General features: G+C 38.3%; 1 protein-coding gene across 2 annotated transcripts in view; it reads right to left on the reverse strand.

The window, feature by feature from the left end:
- Window positions 1-13,086, reverse strand: part of htt (huntingtin) — a 133,184-nt gene that overhangs the window by 113,360 nt on the left and 6,738 nt on the right. For both annotated transcript variants that reach the window (XM_071693678.1, XM_071693679.1), the window contains exons 6-10: window positions 11,771-12,257; window positions 8,171-8,245; window positions 5,900-6,017; window positions 3,758-4,006; window positions 2,542-2,687 (exon numbers count right to left, since the gene is read on the reverse strand). In XM_071693678.1, coding sequence (XP_071549779.1) covers window positions 2,542-2,687; window positions 3,758-4,006; window positions 5,900-6,017; window positions 8,171-8,245; window positions 11,771-12,257 — 1,075 coding nt within the window. The remainder of the gene's footprint in view (window positions 1-2,541; window positions 2,688-3,757; window positions 4,007-5,899; window positions 6,018-8,170; window positions 8,246-11,770; window positions 12,258-13,086) is intronic.

Genomic DNA, 13,086 nt, shown 5'->3' on the forward strand with positions numbered 1-13,086 from the left:
GCAACTTGACAACCACTGAAGTGCTGGCTTACTACCCAACTGTCACTAACCCTCCCAATACCCAAGTGGGTAGTGCTAGTAACATACCTCCCTGGTCACTGGCTGCCTACCAAGTACTACCTACCAATAACCAATTTCATTTCAACCAACATCATTGATACTCTGTAAGTATACTTTTTAATTAGTTCTATACAATGGTAAAATAAGAGCACAACTGTATTCAAACAGCAACAGATGACTGAATCTTAACAAGGTTGTTTGTGACAGTGGAAGGGACGAGACAGTCATTAATTAATGTTGTAAGAAGAGAATGTGAATCCAACCAGTTTTAACAATCCAAAACTTCAGCCAACATATTCAGTAACTGCTACATCCTCTAATTGGTCTTAATAAGTCATGACAAAGATATGGTGGGAAAAATGCTGCTCTAGCTCACACATGGTACCAGATGTAAAGGGTTTGGGTTAAGGAGGTATGTGAAGAGAGAGAGTCTTGGCAAGTGGTTTGGTGAAGAGCTGTTCAATGCCTTGCAAAAGATGAAGTGTGACAAGGCATCTGAAATGAATGGTATAGCAGTTGCATTTCTTAAGAAAAGAGGTGACTGTGTTGTTAACTGGTTACTAGGATTTTCAGTAAATGTATAGACCATGGGGAAGTGCTTGAGGACTGTCAGAATGCAAGGAGGACAAAGATGAGTGTTCAAATTAAAGATGTTAAGTCTGTTTCCTGGAGTTACCTCAGTGATGCAGGGTGTGGTGATGTTGTTTCTGTGGGGAGGGGTGGTGCCGGGAATAAATAAAGGTGAGCAAGTATAAATATGTACAGGTGTATATACATATATGTATATGTATGTATATGTGCGTATATGTATAAATAAGCGGATGTGTCTTTCTACATATTCTTCTTGGTGCTACCTCACTCACATGGGATATAGCAATCAACTATGAAAAAAAAAAGTTTGTTGAGTGTACCTGGTAAGTTATATGGAAAAGTGTGATTCAGAGGGTGGTGGCATGCATAGAGCATCAGACTGGTGAGGAAAAAATGGGTTTCAGGTGCAGTACAGGATGTGTGGATCAGGTATTTGCTTTCAAACATGTGTGTGAAAAATAATTCTGAGAAACAGAATCATTTGTATGTGGTATATATGGAAGTGAAGAAAGCATATGTGAAGGATGAAGGAGATGCTTTTATCCAAAGAGTAAGGTGTGTGCTTGAGTAGGTAGAAAGGAGGAAAAGTGGTTCCAAGTGAAGGTGGGTCTGTGAAAGGGGTGTGTGCTGTTGCCATGGTTGTTCAATTTGTTTGTGGATGGGGTGGTGAAGGGAACAAATGCAAGGGTCTTGAGAAATGTGTAGAAAGAAAGGGAGGTGGGGAAGAAAAACTGGATATGTTTGAAGGTATCTGAGACCCGACAATGATGTTTGGATGAGGCAAGGGTTATAGATAAGAGTGTATGGAATAAGGTAGATATGATGAATGTGAAATGACAGAGGACAATATGTGGTGTGCGGAGGGTTGATCGAGCAGGTAATGGTAGAGTAAGAGAGATGTATAGTAACCAGATTATGGTTGAGAAGGCTGAAGAGGGTGTGCTGAAATGGTGTGGTCATAACGAGAGAATGAGTGAGGAGAGGATGACAAAGAGTAAAAACATGTCAGAAATGGAGGAAACATGGAAAAGCAAGAGGCTAAAAGGAGATGGAAGGATGGAGTGAAACAGATTTTGGGTATTTAGGGCCTAAATATGCAGGAGAGTGAAAGCTGTGAATGAAATATAGGAAACTGGAGTGATGTGGTGTACAAGGGGAAACATGGTGTCAGTATGATGCAGCCAAAGTAAAACAAGAAGAGGTCACAATGTCAGTCCTGGTTGTGGCCTGAGGACCATGGTTTCAGTGCATAACACATGACAGCTAGAGAACAGATGTGAGCAAATAAAGTCTTTTCTTCACCTGTTCCTGGTAATACCTCACTACTGTAAAAAAAAAAAGAACACTTGTCTTCAAAGTTTACATGATGCAAAAATGTATCTATTTCATATTTCACGATCTCTTGGATTTTGTTCATATTTCACCATCTCTTGGATTTTGTAATTCTGTGCTTTTCCGACCAGTAATGTTTGCCTTTCCTACACAAATATACCAAAGTAGCAACAAGCCAGGTTTTTAACTAGCATCTACTTGAGGTAAATCTTGAAAGATATAGGGATTACTGGTAATGAACTAACCCAAGGTGGGGCAAAAACAGTGCATGCAAATCAACACAGTTCCAAAATGGTGAATTCTTGGATATCCTCTTTTGATGAGGTTACCTTTATCTTATCAAGAACAATCTCCTAATTTACTTTATGCTGCCTTTCAAAAAGACAAGGGTTTCCAGAACTCATTTGCAAGCACAAAATACAAAGACATTATGTGAGCAAACTATTAAGCAAAAGTAGCAATCAAAAATAATAAATTCCTGGTCCATGGATATTATTTTTGTACATGACACATTAAATTTTTTGATGAAAACTGAGCCAATGGAAGCTTGAGACATACCTTATCAAAGGAAGCTGGTTTATCTTCCAGAGATTTATTATGAGTATGAGAAGGAATCTGAAAAATGTGTTTCCTCTTCTCATGGGGCACAGAAATTTTCTCTCCATTCAAGTTCATCTCCCCTCTGCCAATAAGTGGGGTAGGATCTGAAACATAAAATCATAAATAAAAGATGAGACAACTTCAGTTGTCATGCATGCAAATTAATTACAGGTAAAAATATATAAAATACCAACAACATTCAATATTTGCGAACTGATTAAAGTTTGATGGGATATGACAGTAATATGTGAAATTTCGACTAACATTTTGTTTACAAATGCATACAAGCCGGTGGTAAATATTGTAGGAAACAATTCCAACATTTCTGAAGTTCTCAAGACAAAACTACAAAACAGATCAACCTGTTCATAAGCTGCACTTCATAAGTTGAAAAATATAAAGTAACAATAATTTGCTCAAATTTGCAGTAAAAACCTTATATCTGTGTGTAATAAAATTGTATTTCGAAATAAGTAGTTAATGAAACATAATATTAAGCAACCCTTTGATGAGAGAGCAGAAGAGGGTGTTTTGAAGTGGTTTGGGCACATGGAGAGAATGAGTGAGGAAAGATTGACCAAGAGGATATGTGTCGGAGGTGGAGGGAACGAGGAGAAGAGGGAGACCAAATTGGAGGTGGAAAGATGGAGTGAAAAAGATTTTGTGTGATCGGGGCCTGAACATGCAGGAGGGTGAAAGGAGGGCAAGGAATAGAGTGAATTGGAGCGATGTGGTATACCGGGGTTGACGTGCTGTCAGTGGATTGAATCAAGGCATGTGAAGCGTCTGGGGTAAACCATGGAAAGCTGTGTAGGTATGTATATTTGCGTGTGTGGACGTATGTATATACATGTGTATGGGGGGGGGGGGGGGGGGGGCCATTTCTTTCGTCTGTTTCCTTGCGCTACCTCGCAAACGCGGGAGACAGCGACAAAGTATAATATAGAAAATAAAAATTAAGTAGGTCTGCAATTTACAAGTACAGGTGATCATTCAAATGACTGATTAGGAACTAAATTGTATTTTTTCTGGAGCCTTTTTGTCATTATAAGTGTTTGTAGGTCACATATCTGTAAGTTGGGGACTGCCTGCACTGCAATCAATATTATTCAAAAGCAGAATGAACAACTACTTCTAAAACATCTGTAATGAACTTTACTCCCAAAATTCTCACCTGATATTTTTCCAATCTCAATACTGGAATACAGGTCACTGATGCTTCCTTCTGCTGTTTCTTCAGCATCATCCGTCTGCTTTTCTTCAATACATCCTCCTCCTTTATCATCTTCTTCTTTTGAATCTGCCTTGAAACTTATTTTGCCATCAGGGGTATCCATATCCATACTAATTTTCCCACTCCCACCATCCAAATCTAACAGTAAACTGTCATCTTCAATTAGCGATGGAGCTACACTGACTTGACCTGAAAAAGAATGAAAAACTGTGACCAACAACCAATCTGAAACCTGAAATTATACCCACAACTGTTTATAGAGAACAGGATCTTAGGCAAAGAGAAAGAACTAACAGGACGCACATAAAATGTATAGCAGCAGATATGTGTTGCTAAAATAAGTTTTCAGACATAAGCACAATTGAATGTGGTGCAAGCATTAATTTTTCTCTTCCACTAATTGCCCACCTCCAGGGAATTCCTATACAGAAGTCAAGTGATGCTGGTGGCCAACGCTTGAAAAAATATCAAGCATTTCAGTCACCCAAGATCCTCATAAAGAATGTGAAGTGCTATATTAAGAGAACTTATATTTTATCTGAAAATTAAATTATTTGTTCATTTACTACAGCCAATAAAGTATGGCCCGTATAAATACATCACAGAGGATGTATAATGCAAAAAAAATATATCAAATGATGCATATGTGTAGTGCAAACACACATGGTGTAAAAAACAAGTGAGTAATGTGATTAAGAGTGCAGAATAAAATCACTCATGAAAATGAACCATCAATATCATGTGCACAGGCAAATCAGAGGCACCAATGCTGCCAAGGTGGATGCCCCATAACTTTCGATGGCTGAGCAGGGCTTGGAACTGATCTATGTAGCTATAGGCGTAGATCTTTCATGCAACATCATTTCTTGCATATACTTAAGCCTTCCTGTTTTAGTTTTTCTATTATACCATACAATTACAATTTGTGTTTGTAACACATAAGGTTCCTTTGTCCTAAACCTATGAGCAAAACCTTAGTTGCTTCTATACTCTTGTCTACTGATATCTTTCAGATACCAACCCTTTCACTGTGCTGAGTCAAGTCTTTGGCTGGAAAAAGCACATGATGCCAAGCTAAATTTCTGGCTTTAGATCTTCATGCCCTCAGCTATTTCTCAGCTGATGTCCAATATCACTAAACCTAACAACACTGATGGAGAGAACAGGCATCAGAGATATACATAGATATAGAGAGTGGATATGGCACCAAATGTAACCATGGAAAAGGAAGAAAGTCATAGGGAGAGGGAATTCTGAAGACTGTGTGGAAAGAGCAAATGTTATTTAAGAGGGCAAAAATGGGGATTTTTAAAGGAACAGTAGTCCCAACAATATTACATGGATGCGAGGCATGGGGGATAAGGCCGTGCGAAGAAGGTGGATGTGTAAGGAATGCAATGTTTGAGGGCAATATGTGGTATGAGGCAGTTTGATCAAGTAAGTAATGAAAGGGTAAAACAGATGTGGGGCAATAAAGAGAGAGTGTGGTTGAGAGAGCAGAAGGTGCTGAAATGGTTTGGACATATGAAATGAATGAGTGAGAAAAGGTTATCAAGTAGGATATATGTGTCTGAAGCAGAGGGAACAAGGAGAATGGGGAGACCAAACTGGAGATGGATAGATGGAGTAAATGGAAAAATGTGGTATACTGGGGTTGACATGCTGTCAATCCACTGAACCAGAGCATTTGAAGTCTCCAAGGTAAACCATGAAAAGCTATTTAGGGCCTGGTTGTGGATAGAGAGCTGTGGTTTAGGTGCATTGCATATATCAGAAAGTGAATGAATGTGAGCAAATGTGATCTTTCTTCATCTGTCCCTAGCATTAACACAGGAGACAGCAATCAAATATGGGAAAAAAAGTCTCCTAAAAAAGAGTTTTCATAAGAAACCATGGCCAGGGAATCTAGCATATGCATTTCTTCATACATAAAAATTATGGACACCTAGAGATCTGCTTAAGTAGCATGACATATCACATTATAGGAACACATTATAAAGACCTTGATACCCTGAGTCAGAGTTCTCAAAAGGATTTTTGTGGTAATTCTTCATAATTTCTACATAAAGAGGGTTTACTTACTTGATACTCTAGATGACAGCATGCTCGCTCGAGGGTCAGCCAAGATCCTTGACCTGGTGATTCCTTCAGGAGCAGTAAGGGTTAGGAGAAGAGCCACAGGTGGATTCTGGAGCAATGTCTGTAACAAAATTATCAGTATTACACTGTAATTCAATACCAGTAACTCATGAAAAATATGCTGTGCATATAGACAATTACACTTTTTTTTTCATACATGCTTGTCATGTCCCACACAGCAATGTAACGTCAAGAACAGGTGACTCAGCCTTAGAGAAAATTCATCACTTGGCTCCTTGCTCTGTTCCTTCTTTTGGAAAGTAACAGGAACAATGGGTTTTCAGCCACATGCTCCCACTCCTCTTAGTCACTTTCTAAGACATGCAGGGAATACATGAGCAGTATTCTCTCTCCATTATCCCCCAAATTCAATATACCTCAAATCCAGCAACACTGGGGGCTTATCATGTGCTAGGTTACACAATTTGCCACAGTATGAATAGTGACATTGCCAATGGGATTCGACAGGTGACCAAATTAATCATAACTTAGCATGTGAAATCTTAAATCTTTCTTTCCAACTATACATACGAAATTATGAAAGTATGAAAGAAGAGAATGATTAGCATTATTATCATTATAATCATAAACAACTCCACGACCCCAGGATCCCCTGGTTGGTACCACGGGTCATAAAGTGTAGTTTTGCTGTGTGCAAATATACATATGGAGAGTGCAGGGCAACGGATTGCAAGTGCTCATTTTTTTACTGTGCCTGTTGTCTTGTGGGCATATGCTGAAACAGTGTTTGTGGTGCTGCTTCTAAAGGGGTGATGTCCTGACTGCATATGTGAAAGTGTGACTCATGTTCTTTCTAGGAAGTGTTGTTTCTGATGGGTTTTTGTCTGGTGGAGTGGAGTTTAAGACTGAGTTGAGGAAGCAGTTATATAGGGCTTGACAGGATATTTTAGTGAGTATGTGATTTGTCAGCATTATATTTGTTGGGTTGCTGAAGTGTGAGATAAAGGTAATCTCATTTCTACTTAGGGTTGGTGGTTAGTTATGGATGGACCGGTTCTGGGTGGGTGGGCTCTTGGGCTGTTGCACAGAATTGAGTACCAAGCATGTTGAAGTGGTAATGTATTGGGAGGATTTTTGTTTCATAGTGTAGGTGTTGAGTGTTTGAGGTTGCTAGGGCAGATGGTTGGTAAACCACAATATGTATACTACTGGGAGTAGACATATGCATTAACACAAAAGGAGCAAGGTTCTCTCATTTCCCTTCCTTCATGACTAAAATCTCTTTCTGTAAAAAAAATTATAATCTTCAGGAAAAACAGAAATGAGAATTATGCCGTAATCTTTTACAAAGCCGATCAAATCTTCAGGAAAAACAAAAAAGGATATACAAAAAATATCATGTAATCTTTTACATAATCAAACAGAATCCACCTAACTCTCTTACATAATTTGCAAGACTCATGAAACTTGCAAAGCTATGAAACCATAAAACAGAGATTCTATAAACACTGTTACACACCCAGGCATGAGAAGAGGTTCTAAACCATTTCAGCCAAAGCTTATGTTTCCCTGAAAAATAATCACGTCTCATGAACTAAGGGACAAGGTTGATTTATAAAGTGGAGAAAAAGAGGATTTTCTGGATCAAATAAGAATTTGTACTTGGCACTAGCAAACTAAAAAACTTATCACAAGGCTCCAGTGAGTTAAATATATATGAAACATAGCCATATTCCTTAGCCTGAAACTGAGATTCTAAGCTGCTGGAATATGTCTGGGACACATTCTTCACGACTAGATTGGTTTGCATTAACTGCTGAAGGGAGAATACTCAACCATAATCATAATACACTGAGAAATTTTGCTCCTCTGCAGCAGGTACAACCACTATTGGTTTGGATGGACGTAAAGGCAAGATTTGCATTACCTTGGATGATTACAGCAAAAAGAAAACAAACTTCTGGTGCAACATTCAGGGATGTAATGAAATCAAAACAGTATACAATTTATGTTTAGTTTCATCTAAAAGTACATAAGTGTGAAGTGCAGTCCTCTGGGTTTCAAATCTTTTGAAAATCTAAATGTCTCTGTCGTCTACTTAAAGAGAGTACGGCACAGATATACAGCATGGAAAATTCCATTTCAAACCTTCAATATTTCATGACTCATATAAAATCCACCATTCACATGAAGGTTTCAAAACAAGTAATAACAGGATGTATATAATGTAAATAGTAAATGAATGAAACTCACTTGAAGTGTTTCTAAACTTGCAGTAACTATGTTGTGGTCGGCGTGTGCACTATAATGCAGACATAATTCATATACCTGTGAAAAAAGATATACAATACATATAATAAGGCAGTTTTTATCAAACAGAGGTACTGGAAGGAAAAAAATAATAGAGAATGCATCAAATAGTGTATTTGAGAGGCATGTAAGGACAGGGATAAGTGGTGACTCTTTTGCCATGGACAACCTCTTGATGGGCATCAGAGAAGTAGTCAAATATGTGAGGTTCTCCATATAATATTTCTCAGCCTGTTGTAGGTTGTTTCCCTATTGCATTTTTTCACCAATCGCCAAATCATGAATGGATATCACATTACTCTTCTGTCAAACCCTGAGTCATCCAGACCATTATTCTTGCTCTTTTTCCTTTTCTGAACAAAAGGTAAGTTCTATAACATCATTAAACATATACATTTTTGAAACATTCTGATATCTGACATTTTTGTACGAGGACAAAAATATGTTATCCTATCTATCATCATTACATGGGAGCCTCAACTTATGACAGGGTCATGTTCTTGACATACTGAAACCCACATCAAAGGGGGTTTATATTTCTTCCTAAATTTTTTCTAATGGATGGATTGTAGTGTATCTTATAACAGGTTACCACAAACCTAAAGTCATATTATGAAAAAAAAAAATACTACAGTACATTGAAATATGATGAGGGTTTTAGGTGCTGCTGTAATGCGATGGGGTGCGCTGAGGATTACTGGGAGAGGGAGGTGCCCTGGGGTTATCTACATCATCTGAATTATCTGATTTAATGCAGACAATATTCAATAGACTTCCCAAAAAAATGCTGGTGTGAGCTTGAACCTGTGGATGGGGGTGGAAAGAGGGATACTTCAACATAGAAAAAGGAGTGCTAAGCTTGTCTTCATCAACCTCCCCCCCAGTCATCTGATCCAGCAACTGTTTCAGTTTCTAAACATATTCATAATATCTTATCAGTTAATACTCTCATCATCTCGTCTTCATCAACCTCCCCCCATCATCTGATCTCACAATTATTTCCGTTTCTAACCATATTCATAACATTTTATGAATTAATACTCTCATCATCTCCACTGGGAATTGCGAACTGTATTACTTATCTGAGCAAGATCATCTTGAATCATCTTTTTCCAAGAAAATATAAAACTTTCTGATTCATTTACAGTCTTAAAATGACTGATATTCCCTCTTAACTGTTAACGTCAATCATTCAAAGTACTACATACAACTCACATGACACACTCCCCACACCAAAAATATCAACTTAAAAGTAATACAAGTCAAATACCCTCAGCACAAATGGCACAACTGCCTGGTCTTCCACACTCGAAAGCAAATATAACGAAGTTACAAAGCACACACGAGAGAGCAAGTAGAACAATCACTGGCTACTTAACAACCACAAACACTCAACATCAATCTAATAAAACAAAGAGCCTCCCAATAAAATCCAACCTTAACATGGTGGGCCCACAATTCTATGCAACAGCCCTAGAAACCTCCCATCTAAACCATTCCATAACTAACCACCAACCTCCATGTAGAAATAAAAAGCTTACCCCATGCCTCATCCTTCAGAAACATCTACTTCCATACCTCCACCTCCAACAAATATAACACAAACAAAACAAATACACAATGAAATAGCTTGAAAAGCATTAAATAACCACCCTACAAATACTGTCTTAAACTCCATCCCACCAGACATATACCCATTGCAAGCTGCATTCCTCAGACATATACACGTCATTTTCCCATCTGCACTTTGGACATCACCCATCTCTACAACACTACAAACACCATTTCAAAATATCCAAAGACTCTTTATATCCCCAATACAGGTACCACAATAAAAACATCAAACACTTATTACCCAACTGCCCTGCAATCAACCTATATAAATACAGAAACAACACCACTATGCTTTATGACCCATGATCCTGCCCAGTGAAAGTGGCCAGCTTCATGGGCACGGCAGGAGTCTCATAAAGATAAAAGGGAGAACTGAAGTGAAAAAGGTCTTGTGCATTCAAGGCATGAACATGCAGGAGAGTGGACAGCATGCACAAGACAGAGTGAAAAGCAGCAACATAGTATACAGGGAGGAAGTAGCCAGTTGGTTGAACCAGGGTATATGAAGCAGAAGAAACCTTACTTTACCTTGCCTTCCTGATCTATGGCAAAAATTTGAGCTAAAACAGATACAATACTTGATATTTGATTTTGGCTGTTTATCCACTTAGAAAGCTTTTCTAACATACCAAACCAGAATATGCTCAACTTAATCTCTTCCCTATCAATAAACATTGCATGTGTAATGATAAGAGTCAATCTTAACCTACTGTAAGTGAGCTTCGCAACCAAAAATCTTCAGCTCAGAGACTTGCAAGCAAATATTCTTTTAGGCTCACCATTTTCATTACCAATTTCCTTTGCATAACCGTACACATCATCTTGCAAACCTGATCTCGCACCCTTTACTCAAGTCCATTCAAAGGTCTTACTACTTCTTAACCATGTCTTACACAACCAGTATGCCTAAATTTCCCTTCCAGAAAATGTCTATAACTTCCACCCTCTTACATTCTTAATTTGTACTTCTTAAACTCAACTCACACAGACAAACCTAATTCTTTTCAAAAGTTGTTCCAGACACAACAATTTTGTCTAACACTACATTAATTTTCTGTGGGAATGAGTCTCCAGAACCAAGGATCCCATCCCAGTCCCTAAACTAGCTAAAAAGGCCAGGATACCAATCTCATAGTAGTAAACTTGCTATATGGCTTCTAGCACTTAAGTTCTCAATACTCTTTGGGTAAAACTCTGTAAAGAAAGATTCCTTCTGATCTTTTAATGTTTTTTCCATAAATTATCGCTATTTACCATGTAAGGGAAGTGATGTCTAAAGCAGATGACTGACCCTTATATAACATATAATGTTTATTATCTGTCTAAATGATCAACCATCTTCCTTTCTACCTTCATATTTTCTTTATCTATATTATAAAAAGGTGGTCTGAGGAAGTTGCTAGATGCTACCTACTCCCATACACAGTTACCAAAAAATTCATTAATATCCTTGGGAGGATAAAAAAAGATTTGCTGGGGATATATATTTTTGGGAATATATTTCATTGCTGAGCAAGAAGGTTTTGCCTGCAGTATAGGAGGTATAAAGAGGAAAAATGGCATGTTTGAACACTGAACAATGCCAATCTGCCATGTAAGATGTGGTGGCTTGGGAGAGAGGATGTGCTCGTGGTGAGGGAGGGAGCAGTAGGCAAGGAAGGAGAGTGGTAGTGATGGACAGCCTTACAGCCAGGGAGGGATGGAGTGGTGATGACAGTGAGTGGTGTAGCAGCTAGGATACGAGGGCATGGTGGTGGTAAGAGACTGTGTGGTAACCTCCAGAGAAGCAAGATGATTAAAGTCTGGAGGACTAAAATTTGCTAGTTCCTTTCTGAAAACTGTAGTAATTTTCTTACTCCTAATTAAGCAAGTAAGATACATGAACTATTTGTAATAAAATTTTGTAGTATTAACCATCTTCCAACTTACCTGAAGCATCTGATCATAGGAAATTGTATAATCTGCCCGGTGTGGATGAGTGGTATGCTGTGAGTGCTGTGCATTTGAAGGAATAAGAGGTGCACAAAGTTCACCTATATGGGGTACGAGTGAGCGCAAACACAAAAGACATCCCAAAATCTGATTTGTTGGTATGTCCTCTTGGATTGGTATAAGAATCTGTAGGATGGTGCTCAGTAGCCAGCCTAAGAACATAGGCGGCTTCCGTGAAAAACGGCATAGCACTATAAGGGATGACACAGCTGATCGGCGAACAGCTGATGAGGTATTGCTCAAATTAAGTAGAAATGCCTTTAAGAGATTCTTGATTTCATTATCATTGGTGAAATGCCCAAGAGTTGGCATTATTTTTTCTAGGGCAGCAGCAAGTGTTTCCAGTAGAGGCTCCTCTGTTCGGCGAGCCATTCTTGTTACATAAGGTAAGAGGTTCTGAATATATGCTCGTCCTTTCTGGGGCCTGAAAAATTATTAGTATTGTAATTTCTTATAACCTTAGTCTGTTATCATATGTACATTTAAATAATAATTTTCTTCAATCATTCTCAGTCATGTGTAAATAAAGACAGACAAAGAAAGATAAAAACATACAAGGTGCCGAATGATAAGTTCAAAAATGTTGGTATGGTGAAGAACACCATAACCTCAACACAAATGAAATGGGTTTGGAAGGAGAACTTGGAAGCATTAAAATGTTTGAAACAAAAAAAATGGGCACTGAGGAATCATGGTCTATATGTCAAATGGAACAAATGAAATCTCTCCAGAAGCATAAAGCATGTAAGGGAGTATGCAGGAGCACTTCATATGCCACTTGAAACACTTGAAAAAAATAAGTGGAAGAAGTGTAGTGCCATGGGAGTGACAAAGAATCAATTTCATGACTGTTTTTAAGGAGAACAGGTCATTCCACTAAACCAAAAACCAGGACCTCCGATTTGTGTCTGTTCAACATTGAAGGGGAATAACAAAAAGCAAGGGGATGTTTACCTACAAAGGAGAACTTACGGAAGTGAGAGGAAACACGGGTTAAATGAAAAGAGGTTATATGCATAGGAAATCTTTCAGACATGGATGTAAGAGTGTGCTGTTTAAAAAAAATGACAGGGTAGATTGTGTCTTTTTGGATAATCAAAAGGAAGCAGACATCATCCTACATAAGAGGGTGATAAAGATACAGGATTTTCCAGCAGGCTTGAAGAGGAGACTTCATAATGGATGAAAAAATTACCTTAGTGGAAGGGATTAAGGACATACAAGAAGAACTCTTCTGAGTGGGCTGAGAGGTA

The sequence above is a fragment of the Panulirus ornatus genome, chromosome 56 (assembly GCF_036320965.1).
Source record: "Panulirus ornatus isolate Po-2019 chromosome 56, ASM3632096v1, whole genome shotgun sequence".
NCBI classification, from domain to species: Eukaryota; Metazoa; Arthropoda; class Malacostraca; order Decapoda; family Palinuridae; genus Panulirus; species Panulirus ornatus.